At 47.1% G+C, this 19830-nt stretch overlaps 1 protein-coding gene across 1 annotated transcript; it reads right to left on the reverse strand.

The window, feature by feature from the left end:
* Window positions 1-2771: 2771 nt before the first annotated feature.
* Window positions 2772-11516, reverse strand: LOC119378100 (uncharacterized). Its single transcript, XM_037647343.1, has 2 exons — window positions 11307-11516; window positions 2772-3447 (listed from the first exon to the last, which is right to left on the reverse strand). The coding sequence occupies exon 2, from the start codon at window positions 3407-3409 to the stop codon at window positions 2984-2986; it is 426 nt and encodes a 141-aa protein (XP_037503271.1). The 5' UTR covers window positions 3410-3447; window positions 11307-11516; the 3' UTR covers window positions 2772-2983.
* Window positions 11517-19830: the final 8314 nt, after the last annotated feature.

A 19830-nucleotide genomic window follows, 5' to 3' on the forward strand; every position in this document is an offset into this window, starting at 1 on the left:
CTTACAAAGCGAAGAAGGTGGAGCGTAGAGCGCACCACGATTTCACTGACGCTTCGTCCGCGGGACCGGCCATTCGCCGGGGTGATTCGCAGTGGTAGCGATAATTCAACGCACTCTGCATACGCCTACGCTAGCGACAGAAAAGAGTTTTAGAATTGGGGACCCAAGACACTAGGTCCGCAAGCTGCTTTAGGTAGGCTGCTCTTGAGTTCGGAGAAGCAGCAGAGTATGAGTTGGGTCAAACGCAGGCGGCGTTGGGTGAAGCCATACCTGCCAAGTCTCCCGGATTACCCGGGAGACTCCCGGATTTTGAACGTTTCTCCCAGTTGTACGGGTCATAGGAAAATCTCCCGGAAATCCAGTTTTGCCCCGCGCGTCCAGTGCTTTGTCTGGCCACATGAGCAAAATTGTCTGGCCACGTAGTAGAAAGGATTCTTCTTTTCTTTTTTTAACGATGGTAGAAAGGTCCAACTCAGTTTCATTGCGCATGAAGTAGCTGTGCACTTTTCGCCGCAGTCCAGCACGTAAAAGGGTAGCCGTTACCGATGTCTGTCGAGATAGCGCGTTCGCCAGCGCTCGCGACCGTCCCCGTCTCAACGGCGCCCCTTATGGTCCCTTGACCGACGAAATAACTGGTAAGCAACCGACGACAGGCCTCGCCTGTCGTCGCTTGCTTACCGAGTTAGTGAACGCGTCTTCACAGAACTACAGCTTATGTAGTGATATGAGAGCTTGTACAATGTCTATTGGTGTTTGGCAGCAACAGCACCGTTTGACGTGGATTCACCCACGTTGACGCCTAGTGGCACATTTCCATCGCAAAGACTAACGCCCATGGTCATCATTTAAACGATGTGGTATAGCTGAAGTTTTCAACATATACCTGGACACAGCGTACAGTGAATTCGCGCAAAGATGATGTCAACAAGCACATAATGAACACTGGTACTCGATATGCACTTCTTCAAAGCGTGGTCCATTAAGGAGAGAAATGGCACGGTGTGCCCTCCCGAGTAATAGGGTAACCTGCGCCTGTGCTCATGCATACACTACCACATTGCGCTTCAGCAACACGGGAGGCAGAGGTTCGTAGCTTGAGCCGCGAACGCGCGCGCAGACTTTCCACGTCCCGCTGACCTCTGTCACACTCCACGAAGGCACAACAATCGCCCGTTGACATCGTTGCCTTTCTGCGGCGCTTGTTGCAGCAGTTTTATTAGTCGGTGCTATCGCTCTCGAAACAGTCGGCGGCGGAACACCGTTAGTGCATGTGGAAGCTGCACTACTCCGAGAACCAGCCGTCAAGCTTTAACACGAAGCGTAAGACAAAGAACGTAGCTTCGTCTAGGGCAACACCCCAATGCTAGCGCCGCCATTGTTTTTCGCTGGTATCGAGACGCTTTAACCATGGCCTCCGAGGCCATGCTTTAACTGCGTTGTCGCCGAATCATTCTCTATCGGCGCTAGTGTCATGCCGCACTGCTTCACTGAACCGCTCACAGACGGCGGCACCACCCACCCCGTCTAGCCCCGCCAACAAAGAGCACCGTGCGAGAGAGAATGTGTGAGAGATATAAAGCGCGTTTGTAAAGTGTCGTGCATCTGCCTCGTTAGCTTAGTCGGTAGAACGCCGGGCGCTTATCGTTGCGGACCAAGAGGCCGTAGGTTCGATTCTCGGCAAGAGAACACTTTTGTTACAATTTTTCTTTCTCATCTGTTACCGTCCATTTTATCAACGTCGTATCCGTGACGGAAATACGTCACTAAAGTCTTAGTGGACCCCGGCGTAAAACACTTTCGTGTTAATGAAAAAATATAAAAAAGCTTCTCAAGCTTAACGCCTGATAAAATGTTAAACGGGCTCCCCAAGAAGAAAACGATACATGTTCATTGGTGCTCTGTACAATTTCTGTACAAGATGCGAAAACAGTAACGTCGAGAAAGTAATGGTAGAAGAGGCGTACTCATGCGCATGTTAAAGGGATGGGTCAGTGGTATTCCAATTGACTATGAAAGGTCAAAGCTCTTTTTCACCGCGGGACCAGATTAGAAAATGTATTATCAATAAATCACACAACTTAGTAAATATTGCATACATTTATAATAAAACTAAGGTATAGACACAGTATAGAGTAGATCAAAATTAAAACACAAGCTTTTAGTGAAGGCTGGTTTACTTGCTCGCATAAAACGAGCATTCTCCAAATTGCTACCGCTGCCAACTGGCACTTACCGCAATATAGTGAAATAATATTGCTGCTATGCCTCTGCATTACTCCATCAAATGCTTGGTAGACTACACCGATTTCCCCTTATGGAAGGTAGATGCAAATGCGTTGACGTTCGTTCAGAAAAGACCAACAGCTGGTACCTCCTGGACATTTCAGTATCCGCGAATTTTGAACAAAATGTCAGCTAACGTTGCTGTTTGAAAGCAGGCATTTCTCATATGTCATATATGTGGTCACATCTGAAGGGGATTTGATGCAAGGTTTAGATAAACATTAATACTGATACAGTTTCCAAAATAATAATGCCGGTTAGAGCGCTGCCTAGAGGGCGGCCTGATCACTAAGTCGGCGGAAGGATCTCTTCCTTATAGGGCATTAATGGTGCGAATCATATTTTACAGTGAACTGTCATCGTGCCATTCGCTCCGAGTCGTTGCGAGCACGGCGTACTTGTGTTTCCCCGCTTGAAGCGGCATTAGCCATTAAGACTCCTGTGATAGCGCTCACACATAAAAAAGAGGAGCGGCGGCTCACCTGAACGAGTGCCATGTTGCCAACCGCAATGTCCCACACTTTCCTTGGCGTGTCCATGTTACCAAGGTTGGCTTGCGTCGACAGCCTCGCCGCTAGCGTCATCTCCAGGTTGCCCTTAAGGCCTAGAAGCGGAGGCACCACGATGAACAGCTCCGTTACGTGCTCGAACGGGGGCCAGAACTGAACCGTGTCGAGAATAAGTCCCGCAAACACCGTGCCTAGACCGCCGAGGAAGAACGGCACAGCCGCTTGCTTGAAAATGCTGAGCAACGACTCTTCGCTAGACGCCGCAAAGGAGCGCTTCTCCTGGTAGGGCAGTCGTCGTCCGGCTTGAGACGCGCTGCACTGGACTCGTTCAGGTTCTCGTCGGTTACGCCTGCGCAGTTCTCCGAGTAACAGATGCCTTTCCGGAAGACGCATTCCTCGCCGTCCCTGTAGCACACGACGCTTGCCCTCCTCGAGCCATCCTCGGCTGCGTGACACGCGATGCCGTTACTGAAGGCCTGCTGGTAGTTCGCTGCTTCTGGAGACCGGTCCTTTCGGGTGTGGCCGTTGCAGAAGGCGACGTTTTCGCGAGAGGCGTCGTGCGACGGTCTCCGAGATTCATGCTTGTACTCCGTCATGACGCCCTTGCGGATGTTCATGTCCGCAGCCGCTGTGCCTTGCTCAGCCCCCCGGGTTCCTGCAGCAAAGAAAAGCCGCATTGGTTTGCTCGTCCTGACTGCGCAAGCTAACAATGCCCCCGTCTGACACTTGGCAGAGCGTCTTCCGAAAGGAGAGGGCTCGTCTCGAGCGCGGCGATGATTGATGCGCAAACGAGATGACGAAACTCTTGCCACTCCATTGGTGGCAACATCTCAGAGCGCTCTCACGTGTCACGAATTGGTGTCGTACGGCCGCGGCGACGTTATTCCAATGCGCGGCGCGAGTCAGCTACTACACAAGAAATATCTACGCATTCCAAGCAACCATTCAGCACATGTATTACTGCTTTATGTGCAAAAAACGGGCAAAAGAATATTACTTCTGCAGATGCAATACACCCTTTTGACATACGGTGCTTGAGTGAAACCTTCGTTAAATTTTTAGTAGAATGCTAATAAACTAAATTCGTACAAGTGCCTCCAGTGTCATGCTAAGGAACGCCATACCTCACGGAGCTGACACTTAATGCACGCACAGGTTACAAGTTGTATGTAATTCAATCTTTATGGACTTCAAATACCTATGCATTGATTGATTGATTGATTGATTGATTGATTGATTGATTGATTGATTGATTGATTGATTGATTGATTCATTCATTCATTCATTCATTCATTCATTCATTCATTCATTCATTCATTACCTGAAAACCTTTGAGAACCTTTGGCTCTACGTGACAAATGGACATAAGGGTAGAAGTCGTAAGTTGCAAGATAAAAGGTTCTTCGTTGGTAGGCTTCAATTTGAGATGATTCATCATCAACAGGAAAAGGGGCAGCGAGGTCGCGCCAGTCACAATAACACTCCGTAAAGATTTTTGGATATGTCTGTTGTGCAGCTTGTGCTGGCTCGGGGTGCATGAAAAGCGTTTTTGAATAGCGACATGCGATGCGGCGTGACACGAATGATCGCTTGGTGCTGAAGAAATCAAGTAACCTGCGAAAAAGGCGGATGCGTGCTATCGTGCGGCAACATACAGGTACAGGGGAATGAAGTTGTGATTTCAGAACGGTGACAGGCGTACTACTGTACCACTGTAGTTAGAATGAATAAGTGTAGTTAGAATAAGTCTGGAAGTACGGGTATTTGGAATGAATGACTATAGCATATTAGTTAAATTAGCTTGAAGAAGACGAAAAATGAAACTACCCTATAAAAGGTACGTCGAAGTAGATTATTGCTGTTTATTATACGGCACTGCTTATGCATAATTGTGTCATTTGTATATATGTACACGTATATATACATATGACTTTTTGTTTCTGCAGTTGTCCGCTGTTACCTGCTGTACTCGTGGTGCCAGGAGCCCAGATAGTGTGTATAGATACGCCTGTAGCTTCGACACCATGACAATTCGTGACCTGTCATGTAGTGTCTGAACTGTCAACAAACATCAACTTCAGCTTTGGCGGCCGTAACACTGCTGTAGCAGTAGTACTTGTAGAGGATAAATCTGTAGATACGCAACTGGGGATGAATGATTATAACATATTACGTAGATAAATTACCTTTATGAGGCTCAAAGAAGAAAACGTCCTATTCAAGATTAGGTCGAAGAAGAGATGTGCAGGGGCCGTATTCTCAAACGATCGCAAAATGCGACAATCGCAAAAGTATCGCCTTTGGTGCGCGCTGATTCGCTATTGAGCAAAACCGGAAAAGTGAGGGCGCCATCTAGTATTTCCGTTGACGTGACGGTGCTCTACGGCACTTCCGACATGCCTGGAATAAACGAACGCACCTTATCACCGTCGGTTGGTGGTGAAGTCTAGCATTTCAGTGACATAGACGGCAGCTTCCAGTATTCAATCCTTGGTGGATGTGCGCAGCATTTTTTAAGCTGAAGCTTTCAGCGAGCATTACCTTGGGGTGTTTTCAGTACTCTTTGTTTGTCAGCGCGTGTTTCTCTTCGTGGTTTGAACGTTCCAGTAACGTGAACCGCGCGTTGCTTGCGTGGTTTATTGTGCGCCGGCAACATGTTGAGATGTTGAGACGATGTCGCGGCGGCTGCACACTACAGCTGAACTCTGAGTACGCCGCGTTAAACTCTCAACGAAAATATATTTCACACAAAGTTGCATTCTTTAAATATTATACTGTGCATTAGACGATTGCACAAAAGAATGCTGAAAGGACTTTTCAACGGGTCCTATACACCAGAGCACGCCTGTCTCGCACCCAGGCTGCTGGCGAGCCGAGCGGATACTCTCGCACCCAGACGCCGGGCTGACCGGGCTGCCGAGGCGCGCGCCGGCTGCACTAAGCAAACAGGGCAAGCTGCAGTTCTGAAGCTTTAAAGTGCAGAAAAGTACCCGTTCACGCCGCTTCAGCGTATAAGAGCTCGTCTGGGCACTACTGCGTCGTCTTTGGATGCCAAAACAAGCAGCGCAACAAGAGGATAATAGCGTTGTCTGCGACGATTATACGACGCGCCACGGAAATAGTGCCGGTGCGGTATTTTCAGCTTCGCCGCGAGTGGATAACTGTGATTCAAGCAAAAAAACTAGGAGCCGAGTGAAAATGCTCGAGTAAGTACACTAAATGCGTGTATTCTGCAGTGTGGTGCCCACCTATTTCGTTTTGCGAACCTAATTTGCGTGACACGCAGCTGGGTTGAAGGCAGGCGCGAGCTTTGTGTGGGGGTGCACTTCATACCTTCGAGCGTTTCCTTTGACGAAAATGTAGTGCAAGGTAGTGCTTTCAAGCACAAGAAATCAGCATGCTTTGCCACTTTCAACGTAGTATTAAGCTTTAGTGCTTTTGATGGCATCCACGCCTTCGAGATTTCGTCTTCGAAAGGTAATAAATGGCACGGTGCTCCTCAACAGCTGGCCAGAATTTCGTGCTTTCACTGCAGTGTTCGATGTCCCCAAATTTATTTGGACACGACGCATCCAGCTGCACATAATACATATATTGGCACGTAAGTAAAGAGTACTCGCGCCAGTGTCCTTTACGTCGCAGACGTAGCTAACCGGCTTAACTAATAGTAGCACAGTTTCGCTTGTAAACACCATCGTTACAAGAATAAAATCGCGCAGATAGCTTCCAAAAGGGATCGATGAACGTCACTGCAGGTGATACTCTGATAGCACGCTTTTGTGAGCAAGACGCATTGTAAGAGCGCTCGTGAAACAAAAATTACGTTCCGCGAAACTACCCGTAAAGCGTACTCTAATTATTACGCGATGAATGCTGAAATGATGAGCTTTCACAAAACTTTGTGCACAACTTGTAATATGGGGCAACAAAACATCGTTTCACTCTTTCGCGAGCTGCACTGCGATTACGATTCACGCGTACTACAGCGAGAACGTTTTTTTACAAATGTAACAGCGTACGTATCCGACGAGGTTGCTTCCGCAGCCCACTCAGCACGTACTGTATACATTGTGGACTTGCATGAGCAAGATGTTCTTGATGTTCCAATAAATCAGCGAAAATGTCCAGGCCAGAAAAGACGCGAAACACGCTCTCCGACGGGCTGAGTTTCGGGAGTTTCACGTTTGCTCTGTGCGGCGTCTGCTAGCGTGGCAGCCCGCGCACGTTGTTTCCTCGCGTGTGCGATAGATGGCGCGACGCGCGATGCAAATATGGCGATGCGCATGGAATTCGCTGTGTTCTGGTCTATATTTCAAGTAGCCACAGCCAAGCCTGGCCACTGCGTAGAAGTCTGCATGCGCTCGAAAACGTCGCACTCGGGTCACTCTTCGCTCGCACGGTACGCTCACTCCTATGTTTTGCGTCATTTGTAACTCCAACGGCCAGTGCAACTATGACGTCACAGGCAAGTGTTTCTTCAGTAATTGAACGCATCAGATTCTACGTCACCAAACGCGATACTATCGCCTTTCGCGAAAGTTTGAGAATACGGGCCCAGTCTCCCTCGAGGAATGGAGGGTGCTAAGACTGGTCTAGTCTAAGTAGTCAGACAACATAAAGTAAGAGGTATTTATTGCGGAAGGAATGACTATACCAGATTCGCTAAAAGATACCGTTATGTGCCACTTACATAGGGGATGAAGAAGAGGAGGACGTGTGCGCGAGGCACTGAGGAGTTGTCGGGTGATATGTCTGTTGCTTGTTGGGGATTTGGCGCCTGTCTGTTGTACGTATATTCAATTTGTCCTCGTGTTCTTCGCGCTGCCATTTATTTAGGAATTATTAAAACAAGATGTGTGGGCAACAGCTATGAAAATGGGATCCCTGACGTCTTTCCATAGAAATTAGAACAACAGATGATACCAAAAAATATTGAGAACTGTGTGAGGCGCCTGGTTCTTATGGAGACGGAATTGATAATGGCAAATCTGCACACCAGAAGTGTGAAGCAACACGCAACAGGGGTGACCGTGTTCGGTCAAGAAATAATCATACTTTCATTCGGAAGACTCCGCACGTCAACCTTTACTAGATACCACAATGCAAAAGTTGAGTTATACCAGATATTTCTTCGCAAAGGTAACTGGTATCAATACAAATGAAATCATGACGCAATTTGAAACCTACTGCATGACATTGTTCAGAACCTGTTCTAGGACATAGAATCAAGATGTGGTAACACAGTAACTGTCTTTTGATACACTCTCAAATGAGGAAGAGTGTGCTCCTATTAGTGCTTCACTCCCTCAACAAGAAATAGAACTCGACACTCAAAAATTAAACATGCCTAAAATGCCAGGATCTGACGGAATTTCAGGCAAGCTTTATTTGACGTGTATATTCGTACTCTAATCAGTACTACTCAAAATTTTTACGCATGGTATTACCTGGAAGCCCTTCCTCAATCATTCACCAGAAGATACTCTGCCAACTGGAAAGTACAATGACAGAGAAACGCTTCGTCATGTCGACTGGTACAGACGCATGACGTTCTCTGCTGTTGACAATAATATTCTTGCGAAAGTACTAACAGACCACAATTCGCAGTGTCGATATTGGTATTGGTGCCCACCGTACCTGCGGTTTAAAGGGTCGCTCAATACAAGAGAATGTGTGCATGACCCGAACAGTCTGGAACATTGTTCCCAATCGCATGCAATATTGGCACATATAACCGACCAGGTGCCATACAATGAATTGCGTGACAAGCGGGTGGCTTAAATGGTCCCACCCATTACAAAGGGTTCAGCCATAATTCTTCATCATCATCAGCCACAGCACCAACAAAATGGGCAGCTACGTAGGTGCCATTTTTGCCTTAGAAACGCGTAGTGCGTACCTCGTTACTTCGCAAATGATGCATTATGACGTAGTGGGTACTTCCCTACTTAGGGAAATGAGGATGATTATGACGTAGTGGGTACCTAATAACTGCACTGATATCAATACTGTCATACTTGAGCTGGTATAGCGCATTACGGGGAAGAAGAAACGGCCGAGCAGACCTAATCTTGGCGATGCGTTAGGGTGTTTTTTGTATGCTTGCGCAAGTCTACATATTTGATGCATTTTCACAATAAAGCCCAGTTGGAAGTTAGCGCTCTGTCCTCTTGTGTCGGTCTGCTCGGCCGTTTCTTCTTCCCCGTAATGCGCTATACCAGTTCAAGTACGACGAACCAACTCGCCCAATCTTCAACACTTGTGCAAAACTGTCAACTGCACTCGTGTAGGAACAGTAATAACCGCGCAGTTACTTGCAAATAGCGACACTCACGCAACGCAGGCAGAACCTTGCCTTTCATTCATATTTTATGGCAGTGGTGTGGCATCATACAGAATGCTTATGCTCATGTCACGTGACCCAGAGATGTTTAGGTGCTAATAGACGTCCTTTTACTGCGGACTATGAAGACATCATCGCGTCGACTGTGGCGCGGCTCCTATTACGCTCTATCAAGTGAACGGCCCTCCAGTCAGTGCCCAACTACGCGCACAGGATATTAAGGCGAAAGCCTTAGGTGCCTCATTAAACGCGAAAATGTATACCATCAGCATCACGTGGTGTCGGCGTTAACACGAGTGATGCAAGAAATTATCATGGCGTCACAGATAACAAGATTTGTGGCGTCATCATAACGTCACTATGACGTGACATAAATTGATGTCACTAGGTGACGTCATCACATGACATCTTCGCTTTGTCAAGGGTGGCCGATCACGGAGGCAGTGCAAAACTAAAAAAAAACCAGAAAGCTCTAAATGCCTCCGATCCTGGAGGCAGTGCAAAACCACGTTTGGTGTACAAAACTGTCGGAGGGGAGGCTCAATAGATCGACTGAGAAGAAAAAGAAGATGGCCTTCGTCTTCGAGTCGTCGTAGGCGAACGCACAAGGCACCCTTTGGGTTCTTTTCATTACGGCCACCTGTTGAAATGGTGGCGGAGTGGTTAGCGCGCTAGGCTACGCGTAACAATAGCAGTACCGGTGGGGCTCAGGATCGAATCCTCACTGCGGTCACTCTTTTTCGTTAAATGGAGATGACTTGATTTGCGCGCCGCGTTTATGCCACAGCTTTCTGATGACGGCGGGGTCGCACAATGAGCCAATCAATGAGCTTGCGATAATAAGGAAATCTGATGAAAAGCCGCGGTAGTTTCGCAGAATCACGCCATACCTACTTTCGTGCCTTTAACACATTCGTATTATTGGTACAATATATTTCTTTTATATAGCCTTATATCATTATATATTTGAGTTACATAAAATTGCTGCATTCTAACTGCTGTCAGGTTTAGTACTGCCTGCTCAGTTGAACTGTTTTTGTGCAGAAATTTGTTTTGTTTTGTTTTAATTTCGGATTTCCAAGCGAAATGCTGGTATGTATTGATGCTACATAATGTAGTTTTTTGCAATGTATGTATTTATTTCTGCCTTAAATTCATCATACAATGCTTCCCACGGGACGTCTGAGGTATTTTTAAATAAATAAATAAATAAATAAATAAATAAATAAATAAATAAATAAATAAATAAATAAATAAATAAATAAACAGCAGATACGCCAGCACACCAGAGCTCAAGTCGTTTTAACTGTGCCGAACGAGTTGTCATAATTTTTAACACAGTTGGTATCACGACAAGACAAAGCATCGTTTCACTCTCACTAAAACCACCAATCACTGTTTTTATTCCTGAATGTATAGTGAACGCTGTCTACGGCATCTTCCTGATCTGCGAGAAATTATATGTACGCCAAAGTGTCTGACGTTTCGAATAGAGAATACGCGAGCACCGCTAGAACGCGAACCTAAAGTGGCCGCCTTGGTTCGTGATGTTCGCTCTAAACAACGAGGGTCACCACCAGTTCGAAAAACGTGCTGTCTTAGCGAAAAACTATAACTTTTAGGTGTATCGAAAATAATTGTATATGCACGTCGTCTGTTTCATTCTCTCAAATAAATCACATGCTTATCGACCAATACGACAAGAGACCCGATGCATTTGTTCTCGTAAGCGTAACCAGACTATAATGCACTATTTTTATGTTCTTGTTGTGTTAGCAACGGGTTCTTTAGTATATTCATAAGTTCATGTGATAGTCAGCGACCCGTGCGTGTTTTCGTGTGCCTTTTTCACGTCTTATTTTGCGCTGTTTTCAGCGCACCTAGTTAGTTTTATCACGTATAGCATTTTGCGTAGAAAGAATGATATTGTGAGTTATTTACACAGTGTTCTGCTGACTGGTTTGATGCAACAGCGCTTCACGGCACGGACAAGGACGACGAAGATTGTGCGCACCGTTATTCTTTCTCGTATGCATCGCTTAAGCACCGTGGCGACAGCCATATTCTAACTTTACGGCAGAGTTCACCGTTTATCGACTCCTTAAGCGCACCAGCAAACCAATTGACACGCGAGGTATGGCCAATAGAAAAACGAGCACGTCGAAAAGTACCGTGCGTTGCGAATGCTGGTCCCAATGCAGGGTCCGTGGATGCGAAGGCCGATTCGCATGCGCCGCTGCTCTGCCGCCGGGTGAGGAGCACTCATCGGATTCAAGCTGGGACACGGTCCGGAAGAGAGGCAGCTGTGAGCCTTTCGCTGGCAGCTGCGGTGTTGTCGTTTACTGTGCGCGACTTCGTGGGACTCTGCCAAACAGCGGCCGCTTTTCCGGGTGACGCCAAAGACGCAGCTGCTCCAAATGCATACGCGCCGGGGTCGGAGTCGACGGGAGAGAGGGCACACCTTCGGTCTCCGGACCGCTTTGGCGCGCTCTCGTTGGCCGGGACAGTAGATGACGCGGGACGAGAGAAGCGTAACGCCAAAGCGACATCGTGCGCGTGATACAGTACGACTATAAATTCAAGGTTGAAAGAAAGTGTCCGGAAGTTCTATGAGAGAAACAGAAATGGTATTTTTAACGCGACAGCGTTAAACAGCTCGTTTCGCAGAAGTTCCGCCGTCGGCGTCGCCATCGTTGATTGTGAGCGAAAAATCAGTGTTGTCCGTGAGCTAAAGTTCGAGATAGATGGAACTAGATAATAAAGATCTTCTGTTTGAGTCAAACCCTGGCAATCAGAGCTTCTACTCCACGCCTGTGCTTCGAACTGTTTCGGAAAAAAACTCTATGAATGGCATGAAGTCTAACGCATGCATTATTGCGTGGCAGAATCGTGGAATCGCACCAGGAGTCAAAAGAAGTGAATTGCGCAACGAGTGGGCGGTTTAAAGCTGCCCACCCTTAACAAAGCGCTCAGGCATAATTAACCGTCATTATCAGCAACAGCATCTTACCGGTACTTACCTACGGAGCAGAAACCTGGAGACTTACAAAGAGGGTTCAACTTAAATTGAGGACGACGCAGCGAGCGATGGAAAGGAAAATGATAGGTGTAACCTTAAGAGACAGGAAGAGAGCAGAGTGGGTCAGGGAACAAACGGGGGTTAAGGACATCATAGTTGAAATCAAGAAGAAGAAATGGATATGGGCCGGGCACGTAGCACGTCGGCAGGATAACCGGTGGTCATTAAGGGTAACTGACTGGATTCCAAGAGATGGCAAACGCGTGAGGGGGAGACAGAAAATTAGGTGGGTAGATGAGATTAAGAAGTTTGCAGGTATTACGTGGCAGCAGAAAGCACAGGACCGGGTTAATTGGCGGAACATGGGAGAGGCCTTTGCCCTGCAGTGGGCGTAGACAGGCTGATGATGATGATGATGATGATCAGCAACAGCATCAACAAAGTGCGCAGCTACGCCGGTGCACCTGTTGCCTTACGGACGCGCATTGGGTACCTCGCCAATTCGCAAAAGCAAGAATTATGGCGCAGTGGGCACTGCGCCGCTGTACTTGCAGTAGGCATTCTAGGATTGTTTGAAAGGGCCAATGTTACACGCGTAGACGTTCCTTTCCTAGGTTGAGGTCTCCACTGAGCAGCGAAGCTAGGCTAGGCTAGCGAGAGACAAAGGGATGCGGGCGGAGCCAGATTATGCTATCGTGTTCTACTCTTGAAGGCCAAGTTCAAGCGCAGACAATTTATTTCATCTCTCTTTGATGCTGTTTATTTCCCTCGAAGTACGCAGGAACTCGTCTAAGGAATTATTGTGCAGTATACATCTCTTATAACGAAATTACGTCGATTTGTCTCCAGTTAATTCGATCTGAAATAGTCAGCATCAGTTTACTGTAATAAATCCGCAAGATTGATTTTACATCGGGAGATGGTGCACTGGAATAAATCTAGACTATCAGTGTGATCACCGGCGCGCCAGCAGGGGTGTAGGCCTCGCACCTAGTCAGTGTTTACACGAATTCACAACGACGATAAGCCATCGGCAAAGCTTATTGGTGAACTGTCCTAATGGAAAACGCATTGTGGAAAACATTGGAAAACGCGCCAAGCGTCTGAATGCACTTTGCTTGCGCGCAGAACATTCTCAAACATGTTCTGCGTCCCATGATGAGGCACGCGTTTCTCGTCGTTCCATATGCTCGGAATTTAAGTCCTTCTCGGAACGCACTTATTTCAGTTTATTTTTTCATCTATTTCCTTACAGATCGCTCATCACTACCGCCGTCATTTCCGTGCAGCCCCCATTAGCAGTAGCCGCCGGCTTCAAATAGACTCATCAAGCGATTTTTCCAAATTGACGTTCTTTTTGCTGCCGAATTACATGATTGGTACATTGCAGTGTGCTCTTTCACGGACAAAGCAATGCGTGAGCTTCCGAAGTGTCAAATAAAGGTAAGGCACTATTTAAAGGGGTCGTGCCCACATTATGAGCATATTAAAAAAAGTTGCCTACATGTAGATGTGAAGGTCGATCGTGTTAACATGCGAGGCAAATATTCCACTGCATACAGCGAAACATTAGCAGCCTAGCATAAAGAACTGCCACAATTGCTTGCTCCTCCTTGACGCATCCTCATTACCATGTAGCTGTATGCAGGAAACCGAAGCAACCCAACCCAACAGGCGTACTCGGATTCGCGATTGAGGGAACATTATCCATAATAACATTACTTCTGAATCAAAATAATAAAAAAGGTGCACTTGTTTCAGATATAAAAACACCCATACAACATTTCATCATTAGTCTCCCTATCTAGATTGGCCGTTTGCTGCTTAATATTTCATTTTAACACTGGGCCACATACTATGGTGGTGCTCGAGCTTAGACGACAAAGCTGAAACCACGAGGAGGCAGTATCGAACCGCAGGGTGCTCTAGGTGGAGGCTGTGCTCAGCGCCGCAATAGAAGAACAATTTTGGGCCGTCCAGCGAGCCGAGGAAGCCGCCCGAGCCCAAGGGCTCGTGACCGAAGCCTAGGCCGGGGTTGAGGCCCACCGCGAATCGACTTGGCTGGACTTTAAATAAAGTTATTTCTTCTTCTTCTTCTCCCCGACTAGACATCACAGTACATGAATACGTATGATTGCTGAGGGTGACATTCGGTGCAGTGCGATACCATGAACAAAGTCTTGATTTGAAATTTTGTGAGGGTTAGTGCCTCTTCCCTACTTAGTGGCGGGTAAGTTCTTGTGTGTAGAATGTAGTGTAGCAAAATGTCGTACTTCTTGGAAGAGTCATGCTCGCTCCTTAGGGCGTCCTGTGGGATAGCCCGGTGAAGATGAGCTCAGGCAGAAGGCTCGGCTGCCTCATTTACCAGTAGGGACACGTGCACTGGAGTCCATACGATGTACGCATCTGTCAGGTCAGGGGCGGACCCAGAAATTTTTTCGGGGAGAGGGAGGAGGAGGGGGGAGGTTCAGCCACCATTTACATACGTTCGTGCGTACGTTTGTATGTGTGTGTATACACACACCTGCAAAATTGAAAAGTTTCGGGTAGTATGAATATCCCCCACCCCGGTGCTTTTTGACGTTGCTATTAGGACTTTTAGGGCTTGTCTGGATGTACATTTTGCAAGTTAGTTGTCCATACTCATTTTATATGCATTGCGCAACTAAACCAGCCCAAGGTGTTTAAACTAAAAAAGTTCTGCGCTCTTTCCTGACACATCTTCCTTTTTGGTTTCCACCCCTTAGCGTTGTTCAGTTGCGCAGTGCATTCAAAAAGAACTTGTCTGAAAGTTTCCCCTTTCAGAATATTCTGCAAAGCTATTTAGGAATCGTAGTATTATTGTAATCCCCACAAACTGAGATGACAGGAGCTATTGCTACTTTTTCAACCGTATGTATTTTGTTTGTAAGACGCTTAGTACCATTCTGTCTTTGCGCTTTACACCTTATGGTATGTTGATGTTCAAAAGAAAGCTGGTGCCGTGGACACCTAAGCACAAACTTAAAATCAGACCAAGCTATAGGAAACGTGCATTAAGCCGGTGGCGCCGCCGTGCGAGGGTGAACTCAAGTGACTCGCGTTCAGAAGCTGACCGATGAGCGGAGCCGCGTCAAGTTGTTAGCGGTGCTTTGCAATGTCGCGCGTATGAATTGCTGTGTCGTAAACTCTGCCAATAGCTATAAGAACTACCATAGGCGTGCGCAAGGTTCCTCATTAGGGGGTCGAAGGTTCATCGCAGCGCCCCCCCCCCTACTAAGTCCATGTATGGGGCAGATTTTGCGCCCCTCTCGTAGATGAATAGGGGGGCGGCCGCCCCCCCCCCCCTGCCCCCCTGTGCGCACGCCTATGAGAACTACCCACCTGGAACAAAGTTTTTCAGCTTTCTGCCGTGACAACGCTTCAGAGACCAGGGGAACGCTGGATTCACAGCGTACGCCGCGTACAGCGAGTGATCCAGGGCATGCTTATGAAACGGAAACTTGGGCCAGTTGGCTGTACTTCATATTTACCGGCAGCGCAACCACACATGGACAGAGAAAAGAAGCGAAACGGAAACACAGCGCTGACACTCACGACACTCACGGAAGTTTCAACCAGATTGAAAGGCTCCGATCTGCTGGGTATGATAATCAACTGTTAAGGAACCGCGTCGTGAAGTTCCTACGATGGGTGAAGGGCGGGAAGCCATCAGGGGATTTAGAAAGCCGCAACAAGGAAAATAAAACGGTCACAATCCCTTATGTTCATTGTTCTTCGCAGTGCGTGAAGAAGGTAGGGGCTAGATACGGCGTAAATGTTGCCTTGTCCGCCCCCAATAAGCTGGTTAGCGTGTGTAAGAAAATTCAGGCTAAAATAAGCGGAGAAGAGGATGATAACATTTGTAAAGTCAGGCACAGAAAGCAACATGTGTCATGTAATATGGTTGTGGTTGATTCAATTCCTTTGACATGCGGGGCGTGTTACATAGGACAAATGGGCAGATGTGTCAACATTATGTTAAAAGAACATGATAATTCATTAAACACAAAAGGGTATGCTCATTTGGCTTCTCATGTGGACAGGTGCGGGTGTGAACCGATATTCAGTGAGGTTAACATTTTAAAGAAACATAAGAAGCAGTTTGTTAGAGAGTTAAATGAGGCATATTACATTAGCAAACAAGGGGGGTCATGTATCAGCGAACCATCGGTGACGTTATCTGACTGTGAGATTGAATTTTTGGAACAGCACGTGTAACTTTAATGCATTTTGTTGTTGGGCTCGCCTCGCTTCTTGCTTTTATCCTTACGCAAGCTCTATGCGTTCTCTCAGTTTGCGCATGCGGGGAACGTAGGGGGGTTGATCATATAAGTGTTGTTTCTGCAATAAAAAGTTTAGTTGCGAGTGTAAGCGCTGTGTTTCCGTTTCGCTTCTCTCTGCCCGTGTGTGGTTGCACTGCCGGTAAATATGTTTATGAAGTACATGCTGTAGCTAGTTCGTTGGTAATTTACGCTCCAAGCAAGTTAACTGACATTTCTACAGTGCTGACGAAACCGAGTGGCAGCAGGCAAAGTGATATCGAGTCTGCAGTCTACATTTCGTTGGCGAAGGCCATCGACAGATCCAGCAATTCTCCCTCGTACGCTCCGGTTGTTTCTTTCGCGGCACCGCAGTTCGGCGAGCGGCGCAGTTCGCAGAATGCGCAGTTTGTAAACGGGAACAGTAAGGAAGAACTTGGAATGCGTGGCAAAATGCGTTGGGGACCGCGATTTATTCCCTAGTACTGCCTGTGCCCTTAAACAGCATTGTGCGGCCAAGCGAAGCCGCGCCACGCCGTTCTATTGTGCTACGTGACGGCTGAGATATCACCTGCGAAGCTGACACATGACAAAGTTACTGAAGCACTCATGCAGCCCGAGCAACGTCTACAAACGGAGCTGAACTAGAGCCACTAGAGCATAGAAAGCTTTGCGGAACTGCTACGGCATTGCTAAATATAACACGGGCGGTTCGGCGATCCTACGTTTTACTTGCGCCCATCGCAATGTGTTCTCTAACACATGTCAAACACAAATGCCTTCGTTTACCAACAACAAGCAGGCAAAATGACAAAAAGAAGGCATACAAACATCGACGGTGACGGCATATGCTTCCAGATTTACGCTGGCCTGCCGCACGAATCGCCCTTTCGAAACACACTGTCGCACGTCCGTGCTTTCTGTCACATCGTGGAGCTAATCTTCACCCAGCTGACGGCGCCGACAACGCGGAATAGTACAGTACGTACAACCGCTACAGACGATAGCGCTGGATCTTATCAGGACCAACAGCGACCCTGTGTTTTCCGCGCCGCCGAACTTGGATAGCTTCAACGTGCGAGTGGCCGCTCCGCCTTCGTCATCTCGGAAGTCAGCGCTGCTGCGGTGATATATGTTGACCACAAAGAAGCATAACTGCCCGGAGCGATTTGCGCAGAACCTTAGCGCACGGCGGCAGGGCTGGAATACACAGCGGCAATCCGTTCCTCTTTATTGTGCAGGTAAGCAGGCGTTATGCCAACTGTTTTCGTTTGAATAATATAACTCGGGTTAGTTTTAACTGATAAAACCACAATATCAGTATGAGACGCGCCTTCGTGGAGGGCTCCGGAAATTTCGACATCCGGTGTTCTTTAACGTGCACTGACATCGCACAGTACACGGGCCTCTAGCATCTCGCCTCCATCGAAATGCGACCGCCGCGGCCGGGATCGAACCCGCTACCATCTGGTCACCACCCGAACACCGTAACCACTACATGTTGCACCGCGGTGGACATTTCTCGCTCGAATAACACGTGCTTCATAGTAAATTCTGCAACGCAAAAAAGCGAGAGATAGAAGAAGAATACTAAACAGGACAAGCGCTGACTGCTAACTACAACATTTTTGCGCATAACTCATGCTTAAATAACATCGCTGCGTACCACGTGAGCAATAAATGTTGTAGTTGGCAGTCAGCGCTTGTCCTGTGTAGTATTTCTTCTTCTGTCTCCCGTTTTTTCGCGCTGTAAAATTTACTACGAACGCATACCAACTAGCCCGGCTTAGCACTCTTTTGAACACGTGCTTGTTATTGCTGCCTTGTTTCCAGGGCTGCTTTGTGCGTGATGAATGATGTAGAGTGTTGCCAACACTCTACATCATTGAGTAATAGCATTACCAGGAACAGTTCCTGGTAACGCTATTACTCAATAGCGACATGCAGACCAAGCCAGGACCAATACTTCTCAGTTCTGGATGATTTCAAGCCTATTGATGAGGAGCGGCTTGTATACGTCTATTCCTGACAAGGTGGACAGTTGAAAACCAATTGCCCTTATACGAAAAAGAAAGTGTTAACCTACAAACCGCTATCACTTCTCTGGAAATAAAAATAGACGATCTCAAAAATTAAGCGAGATCAAACATACTATTGGGGAATATTGAAGGAGGCAAGGGAAGACGATCAGTCCTTGGCACAAACGGTGAACGGAAGGATTTTAAAGCATGTTCGTAAAACCAGAAGAGTGGTATTGAAGCTTTTCGCACTTTCCAGACAACACGGGGATACTGAAAAACGTAAACTTGAAGCAACAAAGCGCTCAGTTATCAAAGATGTGAGATATAAAGAAATATGCGGCAGACGCAGAACCAGAAAGGAACTCCGGAAATAACGTTTCCTATGCGTACAAAAAACTGCGCATAAACGGTGCGTTGGTGCTGTTCGAATGGGACGAGAAAAAAAAAACGTTGTCCCCATAAATCAATATTACGATCATTATAATTCAGCAAAACACGTCCACCTGAACCTCTGCGGTCGTCGGCCTAAGGAGCGGACGAAATAACATAGGTGAACGTGAGTGCGCGCAGTATTGGTATTAGTAAATGAGATGTCTTGAAATCTTCATCAATCTGCAGCCTGATTAATATTTCTTTTGCCATCACTGAAACTTGGCTAACAAGCGATACTACAGACGCTGAGCTAACACCCATACTATGCGATTACGCAGAGAAAGGCATACACAAAGTGGCGGAGCGGCTATCTTTATAAAAAACAAGATTCCTTTCGCAATACATCGCGACGTAGATGGTGAGGCAGTTTTTTTTTTTGTAAACACTTGATAACGAAAAAGTTATTGTTCAAAACAACGTTATCGTTCTTGGCTCTGTGAATTGTGCACGTCCGTCTAGACCTGATTGCATGAATGCATGTGCGCGTAATGCGGCGTCGGGTGTCTGGTGGAAGAAATAATTATCATCATCGTCATCAGCCTGATTGCGCCCACTGCAGGGCAAAGTCCTTTCACATGTTCGGCCAATGAACCCGGCCCTGTGCTTTCTGCTGCCACGTTATCCCCGCAAACTTCTTCATCTCATCTGCACACCTAACTTCCTGCCTCCCTCCCTCTCGCGCGTTTGCCTTCTCTTGGAATTCAGTATGCTACTCTTAATAACAAGCGATTATCTTGCCTACGCGCCTACATGCCCGGCCCATGCACATTTCTTCTCTTTAATTTCGAATATGTCCTTAACCCCCGTCTGTTCCCTGACCCACTCTGCTCTCTTCCTGTCTCTTAAGGTTACACCTATAATTTTTATTTCCATTGCTCGCTGCGTCGTCATCAATTTAGGTTGAACCCTCTTTGTAAACCTCCGGGTTTCTGCTCCGTAGGTA

This window comes from Rhipicephalus sanguineus, unplaced genomic scaffold (assembly GCF_013339695.2).
Source record: "Rhipicephalus sanguineus isolate Rsan-2018 unplaced genomic scaffold, BIME_Rsan_1.4 Seq689, whole genome shotgun sequence".
Classification (NCBI taxonomy): domain Eukaryota; kingdom Metazoa; phylum Arthropoda; class Arachnida; order Ixodida; family Ixodidae; genus Rhipicephalus; species Rhipicephalus sanguineus.